Consider the following 22256-nt stretch of genomic DNA (forward strand, 5'->3'; position numbering starts at 1 on the left):
AGATGGCAGGTTAAAAATGTGACATGAATAACATGAAAGAAGGGATCAATCCTTCCTTGTATCACCAAGTTAAGCTGCTGTTGGGGGTATAATAGTGTGGAAGCTTTGTGTTTGTTTGTTTTTTTATGCCAATGTGGACAGTAATCCTCCGAGGACTGTTTTCAGCAAATTGTTGAATCTGTCATACAGTTAAAACAGGAAAGTCGGTCTTGAAGTCAAAATGATGCTAGCAGGGTGCACCTGCTGAAGTGACGTGTGTGTGTGTGTGTCACAATGCCAACCTAATGATGTGCAGAACTACGCAAAAATTTCAGGAATCATATAGTTTTAATGTCAAGGTAGTCTTTGACGTCATCAGTTTCAGCAATACGTTTCTATTCCTTCAAAAATCATACAAGATTTATTTTTAGTAAGTCCTGAAAGAATGGCCAAGTGGTTAATGCGCTTGGTTTCAGTTCAGAAGGTTCCGGGTTCAAATCCCACCCCTGCCACATTTCTCCATGTAATGTGGAGTTGCGTCAGGAAGGGCATCCGTCGTAAAACTTGTGCCAATTCAACATGCAGATCCACCTTGGATTTGCTGTGGCGACCCCAAGTGCAAACAAGGGAGTAGCCGAAGGGACTTACTTTTACATGAAAGAAATAATCAATTTCCCCATTACAAAACATTAAAAAAATAGGCTAATAATTAAAAAAATGGTATTGACATCACAAAGATGGCTGGCTGCAGGCACTCAGGCATAAGATGTTTGTTTAAAAACTTGACTAAATACATGATTTTCTATAAATTGCAGGAGTCCACCTGAAAGAAATTATGTAGTTTTAACATTTTAAAGAAAGTATGTATTTTTAAAGGTGAATAGTAGGCATGCATTTTGCTGATTTATTAATATTTGACAAGAGTTCCTTTTTATCCCCTGCTGGCCGAAGGTCCAAAGAGGGATTATGTTGTGGCAATTTCCATCCGTCCGACCCAAAAAGGATATAAGCGGATAAAAGGTTATACTCCTCACATTTTTAGGAGGAATTTTGTGAAACTTGGTACAAGCCCTTGTTATACGTTTGTAATACATATATTATCATATCATTTGAGTTGGGCCCATTTTACCAGAGTTGTGGGCCTTGACTAACAAATCTGGGCCTTGTCAGTTTCATGAGTTGGTGCCTGCATACTGAAACCAGCTCCTCTTGCACCATAAGGAGGAATTTGGAGAAACTTATACTATTCCTTGTTATAGGTTGGTAATACGCATATTGTAATATTGTACAAGATTGACACATTTTGGCAGAGTTATGGCCCTTGATTAACAAACCTAGATACTGCCAGTTTCATGAGTTCATGTTTGTATTCTGAAATCAACTATCACATACAGGGTGTCCCCAAAAAAAGTGCCCCAAAATCATTTGACTCTAATTCTGCAAAGTCTGAATCCATTTTTTTTTTTTTCTCAGACATCAAGATATATGTTAAGAATTTCTTCAGATGTAGTTTGAGTCTGATCCATTGAGGAGGCTTACAATCGAGCAAAAAGGGAAACTGGTGGAATGCTACTGTTCTTTGAGACCAAATGGATCATGCAAATCCAATGACAATATCAATCAATGTGATTTTGCAGTTAGAAAAGCTCCAGACAGAAAAACAATATGGAGGATTGTAAAGAAGTTTCAAACTGATATTGGAAACTTTGCAGTCAGGTTGAATGAATGAATGTTGAATGAACTGCTGCTGTGCACATATTGAGAATGCCAAAACTCTTACAGACTGAGGTGAAATTAGAATTGAACACCAGGGATAAAATTCCCTGAGATATGCTTCAAGATGACGTGACAGATATCAGTATCCAAAAGTGCATAGATTTTCTATGGCTTTATTTTTGTGGCACCATTTTTAGGACACCCGGCACCTTCACATTTTATCAGAATGTAGCAAGCACTTGTACCAAAGCAGCCTTTGCCAGCTGGAGATATTGTGCTCTCAGAGCACTCTTGTTTGTAAAAGCTTTAGGCACATTTGTTCACCTTTCAGCTGCTCCCTTTTTTTTGTACACAGTCACCACAGCAGATCCAGCACAGATCTACACTGGCGCAAGTTTTACACCGGATGCCCTTCCTGACAAGACTCCAGGTGTACTTGAAGAGACAGACACAGCTGCTGGTCTTCCTATGTGGTCTCCCATCCAAGTACTAACCAGGACTCACTCTGTTTAGCTTTTGAAATTTGATAGGCTGAGGATTTCACAGAACAGAGCGACTGCAAAAAGCTTTAGGCACATTTAATGTGCATAAAAGATTAACAGTACTTGTGTCCTATGGATACCGTTCCAGTTTAAAGAACAATATTAGGGCAAGACGTCTTTTTATAGGGCACTGGGAGACCCAAAATATAAAGGTTGTTATGTCCATTCCTAAATGAGAGGGATCAATTAATGGAATAAGAACACAATGGCCAAACTGACGTTCTCTTGGTGCAAAAAAAGCTGTTTTGGACACGGAAGTCAATACACTGCTAGGAACTGGAGAAATTAGTTCAGAAGTGAAGCATTAACCAAAACCAAGGTAAGTTTTATGATTAGAGTCAGTTTCATAAATTTTCTGAAGATTTCTAAGAAAATTAGTGGATATATCATAATTAGGCAGTGGTGGGCACAGCTAACCAAAACGTTAGCTTCAATAACAGTGAATCAGCTAAGTGAGAAGTTATCTTTTATAAAGCTAAACCGATAAACCACCCAAGATTTTATCGGAAACTACAGCTAACCGATGACTTTTAGTATTGTCTCCGGTACACTGGCAACTACTAACAAGCTGATTTTGAGTTTTAACACCACGATCATTTCTGGTAGCAGTAAAAGCGACCACAGACCCAAACTGAGTCACACTTCTGTTTTTGTGCGCCCTGCCCACTGCTGGAAGCTCCTGTTTACTACATAGCTTGCAGCAGTGAAGCAGCTGAGAGGAGCAGCGAAGCTCAACTCTACACACACAAAAAGTACGCCATTATTCCTTAACAGAATATAACAGTGTTGCTGTGAGGCAGAGGTCTTGGAAAATAAAGCAGTTTATTTATAAAATTAATCTAGATAGAATAACTCCATTAATGTCAATTCTGTCATTTGTACAAAGTTAAAATATAATGCATATCTTTTAATTTTAAATAATGCACTAATTCTGAAGTTTTGTAACAAATACAGATAGATGCCAAAGGGATTATGGGTAAATGAGCCTCCGCTAACACTGATTGGTTGACTCATTCATTCTATGTAAAAACCAACATCTTAATGTGACGTGATGTGTGTTGGTATTTACATATAAATGTGCTTTTGTAAAATATGCCATTTTATTCAGATGTTTAAAAAAAAGCCATTTGCAAGAGCCAAGTCAAGTTGTGATTACAACCGGGGTCAAAATGCATAGGACACTGCCATCTACTGGCGCCCAGACGCGCAGACCCTTACCCATAATCCTTTGCATGCCCATTTTTTTCTTGTTTGTGGGCCAGAGAGTTGCTGCGGTTTAAATAACAGAATCCACGGCGACAATTGTAAATGAACATTATACAACCAAAATGTACATTTTTATTTCTTTAGCTGCTGCAAGAGGCTGCAACAACTGTCAGGCGTGCATAGGATTATGAGATATCTCAATACTTTGGGTGAATACTGCCATGAACAATACTGGCCAGTATATGGCAGGAGAGACCGTGAAAACTCACGGTCTCTACTGCCATCTACGGTCTCTACAACCAAATAATCCGTGTGCTAATTTAATCTGCGTGGAATTAAATAAACGCAAACTGAATTTCAGACATCTTATATATACAACTATTACTCTGGAACAAAGATGACAAACAGTGTTGTAGGACAATAAGCAGGACGTTATAGGAAACAGGAATCAATTGCATCTCACAGTGATTCCAATGAAAATAATGAAGAAGCAACCTGAGCTTCTTCTGGCATTTTTACATACAAACATAATAACGTTTATAAACCCAGAGAATATATTCACAAGAGTTTTAGGCACAATATACAAAGAGTTTAATGCTGTTGTCCGTGTGGAGCCTGATCAGAGCGTCTCAAATGCATTTTTTCCTGTCGTGACTGTACTGAGATTATCCATAATGCACCTGGACACAAAATGTCCACACTAAAACCTTCAAAATTAGTGCAACACTTTCAAACTAAAACATATAGCTGATGTTTTCACTGTCCGAAATTAGTTTGGTTAAAATTTTAACCCTAAGTTAAAACTGTATGCCTCTGGATGACTTGGGTGATATTGCCGGTGAGTTAGTATGGCGTCAAGAGCAGTTGTCTTGTGACCAGCTCTTCTCTGATTGCAGAGAATAGAGCTGTTTATCTGCTACGAAACATTTAACAGGTAAGCACTGAAATCTTTGATACCAGACTTAACAAAGGTTTTTAAATGTTTCAGATTTATTCACTTCACCTGCAAAAACATGTTAGTGAGCTAAAAAATGATCGGACCAAAACTTTTCGGAAGATAATTGGTCCGATGATGGTTTTCAAAGTTATCTGAAAAGCTAATCCGATAATGAAAACATTAGCTTCGATAATTAGCGATTAGCGGAACCGTGCCCACCACTGTAATTAGGTTCGTTATAAACAATAATATGGACCTGAATTTCTGTGAAAGACACTTATTTTTGCACGGTTTCTACCACTTCATTTTGGAAGAGAATATTTAATGAAAGTTTTTTTTTTTTTTTTTTTTTTTTTTTTTAAGAACGTTTCCCAGAATTGAGAAGTGTATTACATAAAGTCACAATCACAACTTCTATATTTTCTCTTTTGTAGTTTTGCAGCTCAGACTGGGAAGTGCTTGGGACTGGCCATCAGAAAAATGATAGTGAGGAAGAAAAGCCAACTTCTTTGGAGTCATGTCCCAATTCACTGAGTCTTCAGCAGTCACTGAACCAAAATGCTGATCAACCAACTGTGACCGAGTGAGTGATTCTGTAGCAGTTCCTTCTAATCAGTATTGAAAGTAGCAGTATAAATGCTGTCTCACCTTTTCTTTATTATTTGTTGTGTATTTAAAGTTGCATTATGATGTTTTATCCATTTTCAATCACTTTATAATGCTTATGTGTGTACAAATTCTAAGCTCACTCTCCCAAAAAATAATTAGTAAGTTCCCAAATTTCTCGGTTGTTTGTAAGACTGTATAGAGGCTGTTCGAGGTAACCAAGAAAGTCAGGAAGCATATGAGAATCATATCTATGATTGCATTTCGACCTCTTTGTGTCCATGTTTTTCTGACTTGTAACGTCTTCATGAACCAGGCTGCTGGAGGAGGCAGCAGACGGATTGCATGTACTGTCGGACAAGCTCCCCCCTCCAGGTACAGCCCTCTCCCTCTTTAAATGCCTTTTTTGATGGCTGTAAGATGTCATTGACACTGAAGCATTTAGAATGTGAGGTTACAAGTGTGATAGTAGAAGATTAAGCCTGAAGATCTCATTTAGGATTTATCGAAGATTTTACAGAATGCTACAATCACTGGTAATTTCTTAGGTCATGCTGTTGCTGTCACTATATTGTGTTCCCTCATTACACTGAGTAAGTTTGTATGAATGAATATGCAACAAGATATTAAATTATACTTGATTGACATGAAACGGTGTCTCAAGTGAGTGTGGCTTGATTTTGCCAAAAGCTGGAATTAATGAGGAATTAAAACCTTTTTCCCGAGGCCAGATTTGATCTTCTCAGCTGTGACAAGGATCCAATTCTAATTTCAAGCAATTAGGATTTGAAAATCTGCCCTGTAGGAAAGGCAGCCAACTGCACTGTAGAAATATGTACTTCCATACTCAGCAGATGGGATACTTCTGCTGTGACTTCAGAAGAAAGAGGAAACTTTTTTTTTTTTTAAGCACACCACCTCCACCGGAGTCCAGGAGTAGTCACCTTCCAATGATATTTGCCCTGGGGTAGCAGTAGTCACTGCTGGCTTCCGATATTTCTTTCTTCACTCTTGATATTTAGAATTGCCAACACATAGTTTCACTACTTGTTAAAAAATGCTGTCAGTGGAGTGACAGTTTAGACCACTGAATCCTGCTGAGACAGGTATAGGGGAGCGGGAGGGAATGTTTAGGTAAATTATTCAGCCATTCAGTGTTTTTTTTCTTTTCTTTTTTCTTTCTTTTTATTTGTTCTCAGGTAAAGCTCTGTTGGATGTGCTGGTGTTTGGCAGTGCTGAGCAGCCTCCTGCTTCAAAAGAACTGCTGCCTCTGCTGGGAGCCCTCAAACACATGGTCTGCTGGCGTGCTGCTAAAGTCACTGTAGTCACACAGCATGCGGCGGCGTAAGTAGTCAACAAATACAACACACACACACACACACACACATACATATATAGTTCTTGCCTTTCCCTTTAGTGGTAATGCATGGGACAAGTATAAAACAAAACCAAGTTCATAGGCAGCTACATTACCTCAAAAACTAGAGTCAGAATACTGTCATGTATGTGAACACACCCATGATTTCACTGTGGTCACACCACACACAGTATCTTCTGACAAAGTGCAGCTGAAATTTCACTTCTTTTTTTGGTGTCACTCTTCCATGAAGCTGTAAATGGTGATTCAACACACAAAAGTTGCCCAGTGCCCATTTTCTTCAAGCCCATCCATCAAAGTTTGTAACCCCTTGATTTGGTGTCTTACTTGTGTGCTTTATTTGCTATCACTTTGTCAGAGAGAGACTGTCAAGATGCATATGCTTGTGAGCACCTTGGTCTCTGAAACTCTACATTTATGAACAAAGTTTGACTTGAACCACCAGACAAAGGGACTGTGCTGGAAGGAAAGGATGTGCATCAGGTTAGGGTGACTGGAGGGTTAGGATTACAGTATCATTCCTGTAAACCTTTGCAACCTTTAGGGAGTAGGTCACGTTTCTGTTTTCTGTGGCTGAAACATTGCTAATGAATAACAGGTTTCCTGCTCAAGATGCTACAGAAAAGTTTGCTATTCTAAAGGGTGTGTGTGTGTGTGCATGCATGCTGTTGGTGCTGTTCAGGTCTGAGCAAGTGAAGACTCTAAAGATTTATTTGCTTTAAGCATTTTATATTAATTTGATCTTTCTTTAATCAGTTAATCTGAGAGACATGCTTCACTTGGAAACTTGAAATTAATTAGGGATTAATTAGAATTAAATGTTTTCTGAGGTCACTATTTGCTAGTGAATGTTTTATGTATTTCCATATTTATATTTTGCACCTCTCCAGCTGGCAGCAGGTAGTGTCCTTCCTGAGTGCTGGTGTGACTGAGCCTGCTAGCCTGATCAGTTGTATTGATCACACTGAACTGTGGAGAGGAGGACTGCTTATCAGAGAGAAGAAGGTAAGCGTCTTAATAAAAGTTGGCACAGTACAAAAGCGATTAGCAGATTTTTTTTTTTTTTCTTAACTAGGTGTAAAAGATTGACAGGAAGATGCAAACAAAAAGCAAACAGTTTGGACTTTCACCAAACATGCAGCAAGAGCATCCAAAGAGTTTTTTGCTGAGAGAACAATGTACTGGTTCCATACACAGGGAAGCAGATGTTTGTGACACAGCAAAACTCTGAGGACAGGGGCTTCTTATTCAAGAGAGACAAAAAAAGTTTTTTCAAAAAACACTTATACTGTGGGTCTGTGTATATGTGTGCCTGTGCACTGTGACAAAGCTGTTTGTTCATGACACAAAGGTTAAGACATAAAAACAGTGTATGTCGCTGACAGCTGTTAAAGGAAGAGCTGCTTGCCAGAAGAAGAAAGCAGATGGAAGCATGATTCTGTGTGAAACACCGCATGTTTACTTGCATGATTTTGTGTACATAAGCTTGTGTGTCTTTGTTGAAGCAAGTTTGAAGTAGGTTTATTGATCATTTAAAAGATGCAGTGAAGGAACAAGGAGTGTATGATGTCCTAGATTTTGAAAAGACTTCCAGTTGGCCGTAAAGTGTTACTTTAAGACATTAAATTTCGTTGTGTGTGCTTTTTTTCCCCCCAGGGCAAGTAGATGGCATGAGAAAAATTCATGCCCTAATGAATTTACCAGCTTGATTGCGGCTTTTTATTGTGTGCACTGTCCTCTATATGATGGAGCAACTAAGCTTCCGAAGAAATGTCTAAGGAAAAAATATTTCATCCATCCACCTACTATTTATGCCTGTTTGGCCCGGCTAGGGATGGGCGATATCGACTTAAATCTATATCATGTTCTGCGTAGACATGAGTTTAAATCATGCTCATACTGCCAGTTTGTGTCTTTGAACAAATCATTTAATCTGCATTGTCTGTCCACCCAGCTATAATTGGGACCTGCTATGGCTGGTAGAACTAACCTGTGACAGGCTGACATCCCATCCGAGGGGAGTTGTAGTCTCTCATCCACTTCATGCTACGGAATCTGGAGATAAGCACTAGTCCGGTGAGCCTTATGGCCTATACAGGACTTACTTACTTTTCTATACTGTGAACATTTCAATATGGCAACTAACTAATCCTGCCATTGGTCAGGGAACTGGGATCTGTGTCAGTATGCTTTAGCAGAGGCAAAGGGTACATGATTGAAATGTCACTTGTCCATCATAGAGCTACGATAGAAGAAATTATTTGAGAATTTTCTGCATGAGGTCACGTTAAGAGTTCGGCACTCAAGGTCACAGGTGAATTTTTTACTATTTTTGTTAGAAATTTAAAAACATAAAATTGCTATGTGGGGAAACTCATTGGGGAAACTCATGTTGCTAAATGAATTTTGATTAGTCAGTGGAAGTGAGCTAAGGGTGGTGGGAAATGACTTTCCCTTGTTGGCATTGCTCTCTTTGATGTGAGTTAACCTAGCCTGTCCCTGCTTATCCCAGATTTGTCTCCACCTCACTCCCAGAAGACTCGACAGCAATTGATTATTGGCAAAGAGAAATGTCATTCCTCTCTGTCTTTAAAGCATGCTATTGGAGTTATTGGCATGCAAGTCCAGTCCTGTTCTTGCCTTCATAGTAAAGAAAGGAGGACATACAAGGGTAAAACATTTAGATCAAATATATAACCACTTCACTAAGAATACTCAGTCTCTTTAACATCTTTAAAGGTATGAAGCAAGTCCTTTTACGTTTAGTTTTCAAAATGACTGTGTTCCCGCTGTGCACAGTGTCTTTTGACATCAAAGTGTGTTCTGTAGGCTGAAGACAGAGATGACAGCACTTGTTGTTGGCCCTCTGGAGATTGCTGCACGCATACTTGTACTAGTTTTCTCATTAAGGAGGAATGCTGGCAGTTGCAGTGTTTGGTGTTTCTAGACAGGATGGGCTAATTTTGTGCTGTTCTTCAATAGGTCCCAAGGAAGATTCAGCATTTTTTTTTTTTTTTTTTTTTTTTTTTTTTTTTTTTTACTGTAGTGTTTCCCCTTATGTCTCATACTGGTAGTTTGTGTCTCTGTGCTCATGCAGAGACATTATATACGGTTTTCTTATAATCCTAAACCTTAATTAGGTTATGTCTATTAATATCTTTCTGACATGTTACATCCCATTTTTTTATTTTTTATTATTAAAAATGCTATTTTTAAAGGTGCTATCAGGATCTTTTGGAAAGTCGCTACCGTCTGCCATCTTGAATACAGTGTCACATGGCAGTCATTCTCTATTGCCTCTTTATAAACATGGGGAGGAGCAATGGTTTTACAGGGTGGGACATGCATAGCTGGTCCAGCTGTGTAAACAGGGAACAGAAAAGCTCAGATTACAACACACAGAGGGAGCGTTGCTTAATTATCTGCATGAGACACCATTATGGCACTCTGTTTTAACATAAAAAATAGTTGTTAGCTGCTATATTAATGTTTAAGAATATTAAGATTAATGTTTATAGCATCTTTAAAGAATGTTAACTGGACAAAACCTCAGAATGATGCAGTAATTCCGGATGCAAACTAATATTTTGGTGATTGTCACAAACTTAATGTTAAAATGCAGTGCTTTGGTTTTTACAAAATCTACATTATTGACACGATGTAACTGATTTTTGAAAAGACATTAGGCAAACGGTCAGAAAATGTTGTGAAAGTGAAGCTAATCAAAATGACTTTTGTTCCTTCCATTGAAGTGAACACATACTGTATGAATCATGCACACAGGGATTGATGATATGACCAGTAATTTTAATAGCATTATGACAGTCCATATAGATTTAATACTTAGTGTTAGTGTGTTCATTTCTATTACAGTAAATTTTTATTATTTCTGATCTCCATATACATTAATGCACTTCTTTCATGGATAGGATTTTGCAGCATTTCTTGCACACAGCAACTTGGTGTGAGAGGTAGTATTTATAATTGTTATTCCAAGAGATATTTTACATTTCCATTTTTTTTTTTCTTCTGAAAAATAAGTGAATGAAAAATATTGCATTATCATCTTTGGCCACAAGACTGCACTATCTGCACATGTGACAAGCAGATCCTGTATACTGATCTGAGTGATATTATGATTCCCACTCCAGAGCCGAAGGTGGCAGTAATGCAATAGTATGCTGGATGCCAACCACCGTAAAACAAGAAGAAGCTCTGAATGAGAAGGACATGCTGTAGGGGTTGTAACAATGTACTGTCAACCATAATAACCAAATCTCCATCCTACTTATTACTCCACTTATTTACACTTTATGGTACAGCCAGAACAGCAATGAGGAGATCAGCTTAGGTAAGACTAACTATAATGTTTTCAAATGTATGAGTTTATATTCAGTGATGGGAGTTTTCCAGAATTTCCAAGAAATCTGGGTATTTACTTCCATGGCGAACGTTTCCGGGTTATTTTTGTTTTCCTGGCTGGTGTCGGATTTAGTCTGTGGTCTGATTTCATGATGTTCGTATTTGTAAAATTCTCTGACATGTCGCAGTGGATATTAAGTCTTACGTTTTCACATCCTGATCTGAGACTGAAGGATAAATGTAATGTGCCACCACTCCTCCACACAGCAGCCAATGAGAGACCCTGTTACAGATTTTACAGTGAACTCTGTGTTGTGTTGAAACTGCAAAGAAATGGATGGAAACATTGTTTTGCTGCAGGGAGACCATTTAAAGTTCATCAGAACAAATTCAAAAGGACTAAACCTCCAACCCAAGTTTTTTTTTTTTTTTTTAAATCAGCATTTATACAGAAAAGCTAACACTCCCCCTATTGCATTTATTGATCCTTTTATTTCAACCAGTAAAATGCATCATTTTTTGCTGAAATTGGAGCAACTTTAACTTTTGACCCCTGTGTAAACTGAAATTGACCTTTGTCACCATTTTTACAGTTTTTACCCCATAACTCCAGAACATTCCGTCATAGATAGTCCAAACTATACCTTTTGGAATTGTTATGATCAGACAAATAATGTGATATAGTTTTCAACATGATTGGAGCATTTTTAAAGTTTGACCTCTGTGTAATTCTTCATTGACCCCTACAGCTACCACCCTGGGATGGCTATCATACATTTTTGTGTAGGCCATGATACACTGAGGCTGGAGTCTAAGTGTCTAAGTGTCATTCTTTTCCCCTTAAGTGGTACCAATTAGGTCAAAATTCATGACTGGCTCATGGACTATATGTCTTTGATCTTATTATATCATGTTTTTGATGGACTTTGTTGTCAGTTGACGTTATGAAATTTATTTCACACAAATCAAAATCTTTCTTTGGGATGAATTGACTTCAGACTGTCTCCATGCAAACTGGATATAATATTTATTTATTGAGCTAGCCTGCTAAATCTGCATTTTATGATTTCTGCTGTTACATGGGCATGAAATATTCATGTTGAGGAAAATACGTTAAACATTCAACATGCTGCGAGAAGTCAAATATTGATGTGAAAAATGTTTTTGTCATTTTACGCAATATGTAAATTGTCAGCATCCCACAAATGCTGACGTCAGCACTGGACAGAAAAATCATTTATATTGTCGTCACTATAGTGTAGGAATTGTAGCTATACAACTAGCTAAACTATTGCTTGCAGAAATGAAGATGAGTCATAGTCATCATTTCACACAGACAGAATGAAAAGATATTCCCTCTGTGGCATTTACAGTACGCATGGCTGCAGATGCACAAAGCACGTCAATGAGCCTGCTTCCATGTGAATGGCAGGAAAATTACTTAATAAACACTTGTCAAAGTAATGGTCTACCCGTCAAAATAAGTCTAACCAACATTATGTCTTGAAGGACAACTCATAGTTCTTACAAAATCACATATTCAAACAAGCACAAACACAAAGTCAAATGTTTAGATAAATGTAGAGATAGAACAGTAACAGTCCAATGCAAATATGTGGTTTTATGAAATAGTAGTAACACTGTATTCTAATCCATGTGACAGACTGTGTATAATAGTTTTGTCATCTTGCCAATATGGGAAATAATGGTTTTTATGACTAAAATGAGCAAGAAAATGGGACTGAGAAATTAGCTCTCATTTAGTTTATTAATTGCACCAAATTGCATGTAATATTTCAAAAATATCTGGGGGAGGCCCCGAGACCCCACACTAGGTGCAGCAGCCCCAATGTCATGGAAAAAAAAAAAAAAAAATTTCTTTCTTTTTTTTAAGGGCCACAAATGGCCAAGTGGTTAGTGTGCATGGTTTCAGTGCAGAAGGTTCTCAGTTCTAACCCCACCCCTGCCACATTTCTCCATGTGATGTGGAGTTGCATCAGGAAGGGCATCCAGCATAAAACCTGTGCCAAAATCAACATGGAGATCCACTTTGGATTAAAAAAAAAAAAATTGTATCATTTTTACCTATATATTTTTTTTTAGGGATAATAGTGGATGGATGCATATATGTATAGGATTATCAAAAGCCGCATGCACAGATATGTTTTATGAAAAGTATAGTTAGTATGGTTGTACAATTGTAATCAATCATTCATTTAATTATAAACCAGTACTTATGATTGGATAGATAACATGAGTTGAACATATATTTGTGCCAGAATGATCAGTGGTGACCAAAGTTAAATAAAAAAAAAAAAAAAAGAAAATTTGAACAACAGATGAGAAAATTTTCACAGAATATCCCATAATTAACCATATCTGCAGCCAGTCTGCTCTGTGTCAGCCTGATCCCATCAGATCTCAGAAGCTAAGCAGTGTGGTGCCTGGTTAGTACTTGGATGGGAGACCTCTCTGGGAACACCAGGGGCTGTGTGGTTGTCCAGGTAAAACTGGAGTGCACCTGGCGTAAAACTTGTGCCAAATACCAATGCGGATCTGGCTGAATCCACTGTGGCGACCCCGAACAAACGGGAGCAGCTGATTGGACAACAACATCCCATAATTACCATATCCACTAGTTGTATGAATGGGGTGAAATATGCTATCTCTGGTAGTCTTGTTATCATTGTAACGTTGGTCTTAAATTTCATTCTGACTGGCATTAAAAAGTCTTAAAAATTCATACATTTATCTTGCCTTAAATTATAATAATCCTGATTTGAGGCAAATGTGCACATTTAGCTCAACAGACATTTTTATCTGTTCAGTGGTGACCAGAAGGTATTTATCATTAAGTTCTTTGTACCTCGTATAGTAACATTAATTAACCAGTTAGCTTCTGCTCGCTAACTTTTCCTGTTGCATGACACAGTAGTACCATGTGTCAAATATAAATGCACCTTACAGACAGTTGTATCTTAAATATGGCTTTTGCTCTTCATGGTGCATTTTTGGACAGATATGACTAATACTTTGGTGTGACATGTCATCTGGAAAATACAGTAATTATAAATTGAAAAGGAATACTACTGGCAGTTAATTGCTGGTTTGCTGGCCTCATTCTGACCATGTGCCATCAGTTTAATACATCTGTAAAGTGGAATTAATACTCCAGTCAACTGTAAAACTTTTTCTTGCTTGAACAAATGTTTTGTTCAACATAGCTCCTTTGGTTGTTGTATTTTGAGGCTGCTGAGGTAAGCACACAGCTTCTCCTTCAGTAAAGTGACCTTTTCTAAACTGCTGCCTTCAGAAGTGAGTGGGCTCAGGCAGCCAGTCAGTAAAAACTTCACAGTTGGAGAGCGGCAGAACAAAGGAAGATTCCCAAAGGAATGAAAACCTGTCTTCAAGCAAACATCACCATTTTACAGCTATGTAATACACAGCATAACGAAGATGTGTGTGCCTGTATGCATATGTATACGTGCACCGCAAACTGTACTGCCACGTGACGAACATTACTATTTTTTTTCTCTAACTTGAGAACAAATATTTCTTTGAATAGAGGGGTGTTTTATACATATACACTAATGTTCTAGAGTTTGGAAGCAGAGGATTGAATATATTTTTATTCTACATTAAAGTTCATATTGAATTGTATTTCATCAGCCCCGTTAATTTCATGGATAAGCATCCTGAGAGGACACTGTTTGAAACCTCGTCCTGGTCTTGATAAACCTCATAGGTTCCAGGAGGGTGTCTGTGGTGAACTGCGATGTTCTGCCATCATACCATGATCTTGTTCTAAGCAAGTCTGAATTATCAACATGTTCAAAAATTCCTTATCTTCCGTCATGGCCTTTGACATACTTATACTCAACAAAAATATAAACGCAACACTTTTGGTTTTGCTCCCATTTTGTATGAGATGAACTCAAAGATCTAAAACTTTTTCCACATACACAATATCACCATTTCCCTCAAATATTGTTCACAAACCAGTCTAAATCTGTGATAGTGAGCACTTCTCCTTTGCTGAGATAATCCATCCCACCTCACAGGTGTGCCATATCAAGATGCTGATTAGACACCATGATTGGTGCACAGGTGTGCCTTAGACTGTCCACAATAAAGGCCACTCTGAAAGTTGCAGTTTTGTTTTATTGGGGGGGATACCAGTCAGTATCTGGTGTGACCACCATTTGCCTCATGCAGTGCAACACATCTCCTTCGCATAGAGTTGATCAGGTTGTCAATTGTGGCCTGTGGAATGTTGGTCCACTCCTCTTCAGTGGCTGTGCGAAGTTGCTGGATATTGGCAGGAACTGGTACACGCTGTCGTATACGCCGGTCCAGAGCATCCCAAACATGCTCAATGGGTGACATGTCCGGTGAGTATGCCAGCCATGCAAGAACTGGGACATTTTCAGCTTCCAAGAATTGTGTACAGATCCTTGCAACATGGGGCCATGCATTATCCTGCTGCAACATGAGGTGATGTTCTTGGATGTATGGCACAACAATGGGCCTCAGGATCTCGTCACGGTATCTCTGTGCATTCAAAATGCCATCAATAAAATGCACCTGTGTTCTTCGTCCATAACAGACACCTGCCCATACCATAACCCCACCGCCACCATGGGCCACTCGATCCACAACATTGACATCAGAAAACCGCTCACCCACACGACGCCACACACGCTGTCTGCCATCTGCCCTGGACAGTGTGAACCGGGATTCATCCGTGAAGAGAACACCTCTCCAACGTGCCAAATGCCAGCAAATGTGAGCATTTGCCCACTCAAGTCGGTTACGACGACAAATTGGAGTCAGGTCGAGACCCCGATGAGGACGACGAGCATGCAGATGAGCTTCCCTGAGACGGTTTCTGACAGTTTGTGCAGAAATTCTTTGGTTATGCAAACCGATTGTTTCAGCAGCTGTCCGAGTGGCTGGTCTCAGACAATCTTGGAGGTGAACATGCTGGATGTAGAGGTCCTGGGCTGGTGTGGTTACACGTGGTCTGCGGTTGTGAGGCTGGTTGGATGTACTGCCAAATTCTCTGAAACGCCTTTGGAGACGGCTTATGGTAGAGAAATGAACATTCAATACACGAGCAACAGCTCTGGTTGACATTCCTGCTGTCAGCATGCCAATTGCACGCTCCCTCAAATCTTGCGACATCTGTGGCATTGTGCTGTGTGATAAAACTGCACCTTTCAGAGTGGCCATTTATTGTGGGTAGTCTAACGCACACCTGTGCACTAATCATGGTGTCTAATCAGCATCTTGATATGGCACACCTGTGAGGTGGGATGGATTATCTCAGCAAAGCAGAAGTGCCCACTATCACAGATTTAGACTGGTTTGTGAACAATATTTGAGGGAAATGGTGATATTGTGTATGTGGAAAAAGTTTTAGATCATTGAGTTCATCTCATACAAAATGGGAGCAAAACCAAAAGTGTTGCGTTTATATTTTTGTTGAGTGTATAATAATGTCTAGTATTTCTGTGGAGCTCATAACGAACTTTGGGACGAGGGTGTAGTGACCTGAGTCAGGATTTTCCATCAGTCCTTTGCACAATTTTATACTTACAATTAAGCTTAAATATTTATAATAATGTACCATTTCTGTGGAGCTTGTAATTCAATTCAATTCAATTTTATTTATATAGCGCCAAATCACAACAAACAGTTGCCCCAAGGCGCTTTATATTGTAAGGCAAGGCCATACAATAATTACGTAAAAACCCCAAAGGTCAAAACGACCCCCTGTGAGCAAGCACTTGGCGACAGTGGGAAGGAAAAAACTCCCTTTTAACAGGAAGAAACCTCCAGCAGAACCAGGCTCAGGGAGGGGCAGTCTTCTGCTGGGACTGGTTGGGGCTGAGGGAGAGAACCAGGAAAAAGACATGCTGTGGAGGGGAGCAGATATAGCACCTTCAACTGCACCACAGACTAAAACAGTTAAATGTGGTCTATTAAACATTAGGTCTCTCTCTTCTAAGTCCCTGTTAGTAAATGATATAATAATTGATCAACATATTGATTTATTCTGCCTTACAGAAACCTGGTTACAGCAGGATGAATATGTTAGTTTAAATGAGTCAACACCCCCGAGTCACACTAACTGCCAGAACGCTCGTAGCACTGGCCGAGGCGGAGGATTAGCAGCAATCTTCCATTCCAGCTTATTAATTAATCAAAAACCCAGACAGAGCTTTAATTCATTTGAAAGCTTGACTCTTAGTCTTGTCCATCCAAATTGGAAGTCCCAAAAACCAATTTTATTTGTTGTTATCTATCGTCCTCCTGGTCGTTACTGTGAGTTTCTCTGTGAATTTTCAGAACTTTTGTCTGACTTAGTGCTTAGCTCAGATAAGATAATTATAGTGGGCGATTTTAACATCCACACAGATGCTGAGAATGACAGCCTCAACACGGCATTTAATCTATTATTAGACTCAATTGGCTTTGCTCAAAATGTAAATGAGTCCACCCACCACTTTAATCATATCTTAGATCTTGTTCTGACTTATGGTATGGAAATTGAAGACTTAACAGTATTCCCTGAAAACTCCCTTCTGTCTGATCATTTCTTAATAACATTTACATTTACTCTGATGGGCTACCCAGCAGTGGGGAATAAGTTTCATTACACTAGAAGTCTTTCAGAAAGCACTGTAACTAGGTTTAAGGATACGTTTCCTTCTTTATGTTCCCTAATGCCATATACCAACACAGTGCAGAGTAGCTACCTAAACTCTGTAAGGGAGATAGAGTATCTCGTCAATAGTTTTACATCCTCATTGAAGACAACTTTGGATGCTGTAGCTCCTCTGAAAAAGAGAGCTTTAAATCAGAAGTGCCTGACTCCGTGGTATAACTCACAAACTCGCAGCTTAAAGCAGATAACCCGTAAGTTGGAGAGGAAATGGCGTCTCACTAATTTAGAAGATCTTCACTTAGCCTGGAAAAAGAGCCTGTTGCTCTATTAAAAAAAAGCCCTCCATAAAGCTAGGACATCTTACTACTCATCACTAATTGAAGAAAATAAGAACAACCCCAGGTTTCTTTTCAGCACTGTAGCCAGGCTGACAAAGAGTCAGAGCTCTATTGAGCCGAGTATTCTTTTAACTTTAACTAGTAATGACTTCATGACTTTCTTTGCTAATAAAATTTTAACTATTAGAGAAAAAATTGCTCATAACCATCCCAAAGACGTATCGTTATCTTTGGCTGCTTTCAGTGATGCCGGTATTTGGTTAGACTCTTTCTCTTAGATTGTTCTGTCTGAGTTATTTTCATTAGTTACTTCATCCAAACATCCAAACATGTCTGTTGGACCCCATTCCTACCAGGCTGCTCAAGGAAGCCCTAGCATTATTTAATGCTTCGATCTTAAATATGATCAATCTATCTTTATTAGTTGGCTATGTACCACAAGCTTTTAAGGTGGCAGTAATTAAACCATTACTTAAAAAGCCATCACTTGACCCAGCTATCTTAGCTAATTATAGGCCAATCTCCAACCTTCCTTTTCTCTCAAAAATTCTTGAAAGGGTAGTTGTAAAACAGCTAACTGATCATCTGCAGAGGAATGGTCTATTTGAAGAGTTTCAGTCAGGTTTTAGAATTCATCATAGTACAGAAACAGCATTAGTGAAGGTTACAAATGATCTTCTTATGGCCTCAGACAGTGGACTCATCTCTGTGCTTGTTCTGTTAGACCTCAGTGCTGCTTTTGATACTGTTGACCATAAAATTTTATTACAGAGATTAGAGCATGCCATAGGTATTAAAGGCACTGCGCTGCGGTGGTTTGAATCATTTATCTAATAGATTACAATTTGTTCATGTAAATGGGGAATCTTCTTCACAGACTAAGGTTAATTATGGAGTTCCACAAGGTTCTGTGCTAGGACCAATTTTATTCACTTTATACATGCTTCCCTTAGGCAGTATTATTAGACGGCATTGCTTAAATTTTCATTGTTACGCAGATGATACCCAGCTTTATCTATCCATGAAGCCAGAGGACACACACCAATTAGCTAAACTGCAGGATTGTCTTACAGACATAAGGACATGGATGACCTCTAATTTCCTGCTTTTAAACTCAGATAAAACTGAAGTTGTTATACTTGGCCCCACAAATCTTAGAAACATGGTGTCTAACCAGATCCTTACTCTGGATGGCATTACCCTGACCTCTAGTAATACTGTGAGAAATCTTGGAGTCGTTTTTGATCAGGATATGTCATTCAAAGCGCATATTAAACAAATATGTAAGACTGCTTTTTTGCATTTATGCAATATCTCTAAAATTAGAAAGGTCTTGTCTCAGAGTGATGCTGAAAAACTAATTCATGCATTTATTTATTCATTGGCTTCCTGTTAATTCTAGAATAGAATTTAAAATTCTTCTTCTTACTTATAAGGTTTTGAATAATCAGGTCCCTTCTTATCTTAGGGACCTCATAGTACCATATCACTCCAATAGAGCGCTTCGCTCTCAGACTGCAGGCTTACTTGTAGTTCCTAGGGTTTGTAAGAGTAGAATGGGAGGCAGAGCCTTCAGCTTTCAGGCTCCTCTCCTGTGGAACCAGCTCCCAATTCGGATCAAGGAGACAGACACCCTCTCTACTTTTAAGATTAGGCTTAAAACTTTCCTTTTTGCTAAAGCTTATAGTTAGGGCTGGATCAGGTGACCCTGAACCATCCCTTAGTTATGCTGCTATAGACTTAGACTGTGTGTATGTGTGTAATGTTGTGTGTATGTATATGCACTCACCGCCCACTTTATTAGGTTCACTTGTCCAATTGATTAACACAGATAGCTAGTCAACCAGTCACTTGGCAACAACTCAGTGCATTTAGGGGTGGTGAAGACGACTTGCTGAAGCTCAAAGCGAGCATCAGAATGGGGAAGAAAGGGGATTTAAGTGACTTTGAATGTGGCTTGGTTGTTGGTGTGAGATGCACTGGTCTGAGTATTTCAGAAACTGCTGATCTACTGGGATTTTCACGCACAAGCATCTCTAGGGTTTGCAGAGAATGACAGATGTGTGGATGAAAATGCCTTTTTGATGTCAAAGGAGAATGGGCAGATTGGCTGAATGGGTGACTGTGTGATGCTGTTATGTCAGTATGGATCAACATCTCTGAGGTGTGTTTCCAACAGCTTGTTGAATCTGTGCCACAAATAATTAAGTAGTTCTGAATGCAAAACACGGTCCAACCTGGTACTAGCAAGGCGTACCTAATAAAGTGGGTGGTGTGTGTGTGTACACACATATATACAAAAATAATAAACCATGATGTTGTTCCATCAAAAATCTTAAATAATGAGGGTTTTGTTTGAACACTTAATTTTGTAGTCATTAAGACTTTACTGTTATTTTAATGTGTGACTGTGGTTGAAAGAAGGTCAAAGTCTGGTGTTACCAAGGTTTTGAACAGGTTCATGCGTGGTTTTGTTATATGTGCTATCAAATCATTTCAAGTAGCACAATTTCAAGAAAATTATGTGTGATTGTGTGGATTGCTGGTAGGTAAATTTTCTCTCTGTGTCTGCATGCACACACGTGCACGTGTGTGTATGCAGTGTGTGTGAGACTAAGCTTCTTTCTCATATGTTATGTTTCAGCTCATTTCAAGTGTTTGAGGGAAATTATGTGTGATTGTACCAGAACCATAAGAGCGGTTGTTGCTATGTAATTTATTTTTTGTCTCCACTGTGTGTTTGTGCATCTGCCTCAGTATGCATCAGAGCTATGTTTCGATGGCTTTTCTCTGCGCTCTCGAGTGAAACAGAAATCCGGGCTGAGTCTCCTGCAAGCTCCTGATATGAGGCCAGACCACAAATTACACTCTGAGGTGAGACCTTCAGAACCTTTAACACTCTGGTCATGAAATGTCCTCATTAATTTTAAACACTCTACCAAACCACATGAAAACATAGACAGCCTCAGCTTGACTCTGTTATATGTAATAGTTCACACAGAAAGTTGGTATTTTTCTTGTGTTTTTGCCTTACCTGCTTCTCACGCTATGAGTACAACTCTAAATAGAGGAACCAGGGGTGAACATGGCACAAAATGCTCTCTAAGGACAATAGTAATGTTTCCTGTCTGAATTGTTTTATATTGTGGTGGCAGTGTGGTGTGTCTTTACAGAAACACTGTGCTTAGTTGAAATAGTGGTTTTAGTCCTTGAGTAATCAACATTATTTGGAAATGTTTCCAAAGTTACCAAGTAGGAAGTCCAATTGTTTTCTTAGTTGGAGACTGGAAATAAGAGTTCCCAGTTGCCTTCATATGAAGTATACAACCCCTGGCGAAAATTATGGAATCCCCGGCCTCGGAGGATGTTCATTCAGTTGTTTAATTTTGTAGAAAAAAAGCAGATCACAGACATGACACAAAACTAAAGTCATTTCAAATGGCAACTATCTGGCTTTAAGAAACACTATAAGAAATCAGGGAAAAAAATTGTGGCAGTCAGTAACGGTTACTTTTTTAGACCAAGCAGAGGGAAAAAATATAGACTCACTCAATTCTGAGGAATAAATTATGGAATCACCCTGTACATTTTCATCCCCAAAACTAACACCTGCATCAAATCAGATCTGCTCGTTAGTCTGCATCTAAAAAGGAGTGATCACACCTTGGAGAGCTGTTGCACCAAGTGGACTGACATGAATCATGGCTCCAACACGAGAGATGTCAATTGAAACAAAGGAGACGATCATCAAACTCTTAAAAGATGGTAAATCATCACGCAATATTGCAAAAGATGTTGGTTGTTCACAGTCAGCTGTGTCTAAACTCTGGACCAAATACAAACAACATGGGAAGGTTGTTAAAGGCAAACATACTGGTAGACCAAGGAGACATCAAAGCGTCAAGACAGAAAACTTAAAGCAATATGTCTCAAAAATCGAAAATGCACAACAAAACAAATGAGGAACAAATGGGAGGAAACTGTAGTCAACGTCTGTGACCGAACTGTAAGAAACCACCTAAAGGAAATGGGATTTACATACAGAAAAGCTAAACGAAAGGCATCATTAACACCTAAACAGAAAAAAACAAGGTTACGATGGGCTAAGGAAAAGCAATCATGGACTGTGGATGACTGGATGAAAGTCATATTCAGCGATGAATCTGCATTGGGCAAGGTGATGATGCTGGAACTTTTGTTTGGTGCCGTTCCAATGAGATTTATAAAGATGACTGTCTGAAGAGAACATGTACATTTCCACAGTCATTGATGATATGGGGCTGCATGTCAGGTAAAGGCACTGGGGAGATGGCCGTCATTATGTCATCAATAAATGCACAAGTTGACTTTGATATTTTGGACACTTTTCTTATCCCATCAATTAAAAGGATGTTTGGGAATGATGAAATCATTTTTCAAGATGATAATGCATCTTGCCATAGAGCAAAAACTGTGAAAACATTCCTTGCAAAAAGACACATAGGGTCAATGTCATGGCCTGCAAATAGTCCGGATCTTAATC

At 38.9% G+C, this 22256-nt stretch overlaps 1 protein-coding gene across 2 annotated transcripts in view; it reads left to right on the forward strand.

Moving 5' to 3' along the window:
• The window catches only part of mtbp (MDM2 binding protein), a 64716-nt gene that overhangs the window by 6657 nt on the left and 35803 nt on the right, over window positions 1-22256 (forward strand). For both annotated transcript variants that reach the window (XM_034175223.1, XM_034175224.1), the window contains exons 4-8: window positions 4815-4963; window positions 5303-5361; window positions 6186-6330; window positions 7255-7369; window positions 20492-20608. In XM_034175223.1, coding sequence (XP_034031114.1) covers window positions 4815-4963; window positions 5303-5361; window positions 6186-6330; window positions 7255-7369; window positions 20492-20608 — 585 coding nt within the window. The remainder of the gene's footprint in view (window positions 1-4814; window positions 4964-5302; window positions 5362-6185; window positions 6331-7254; window positions 7370-20491; window positions 20609-22256) is intronic.

Source organism: Thalassophryne amazonica, chromosome 7 (genome assembly GCF_902500255.1).
Source record: "Thalassophryne amazonica chromosome 7, fThaAma1.1, whole genome shotgun sequence".
In the NCBI taxonomy this organism is placed as follows: Eukaryota; Metazoa; Chordata; class Actinopteri; order Batrachoidiformes; family Batrachoididae; genus Thalassophryne; species Thalassophryne amazonica.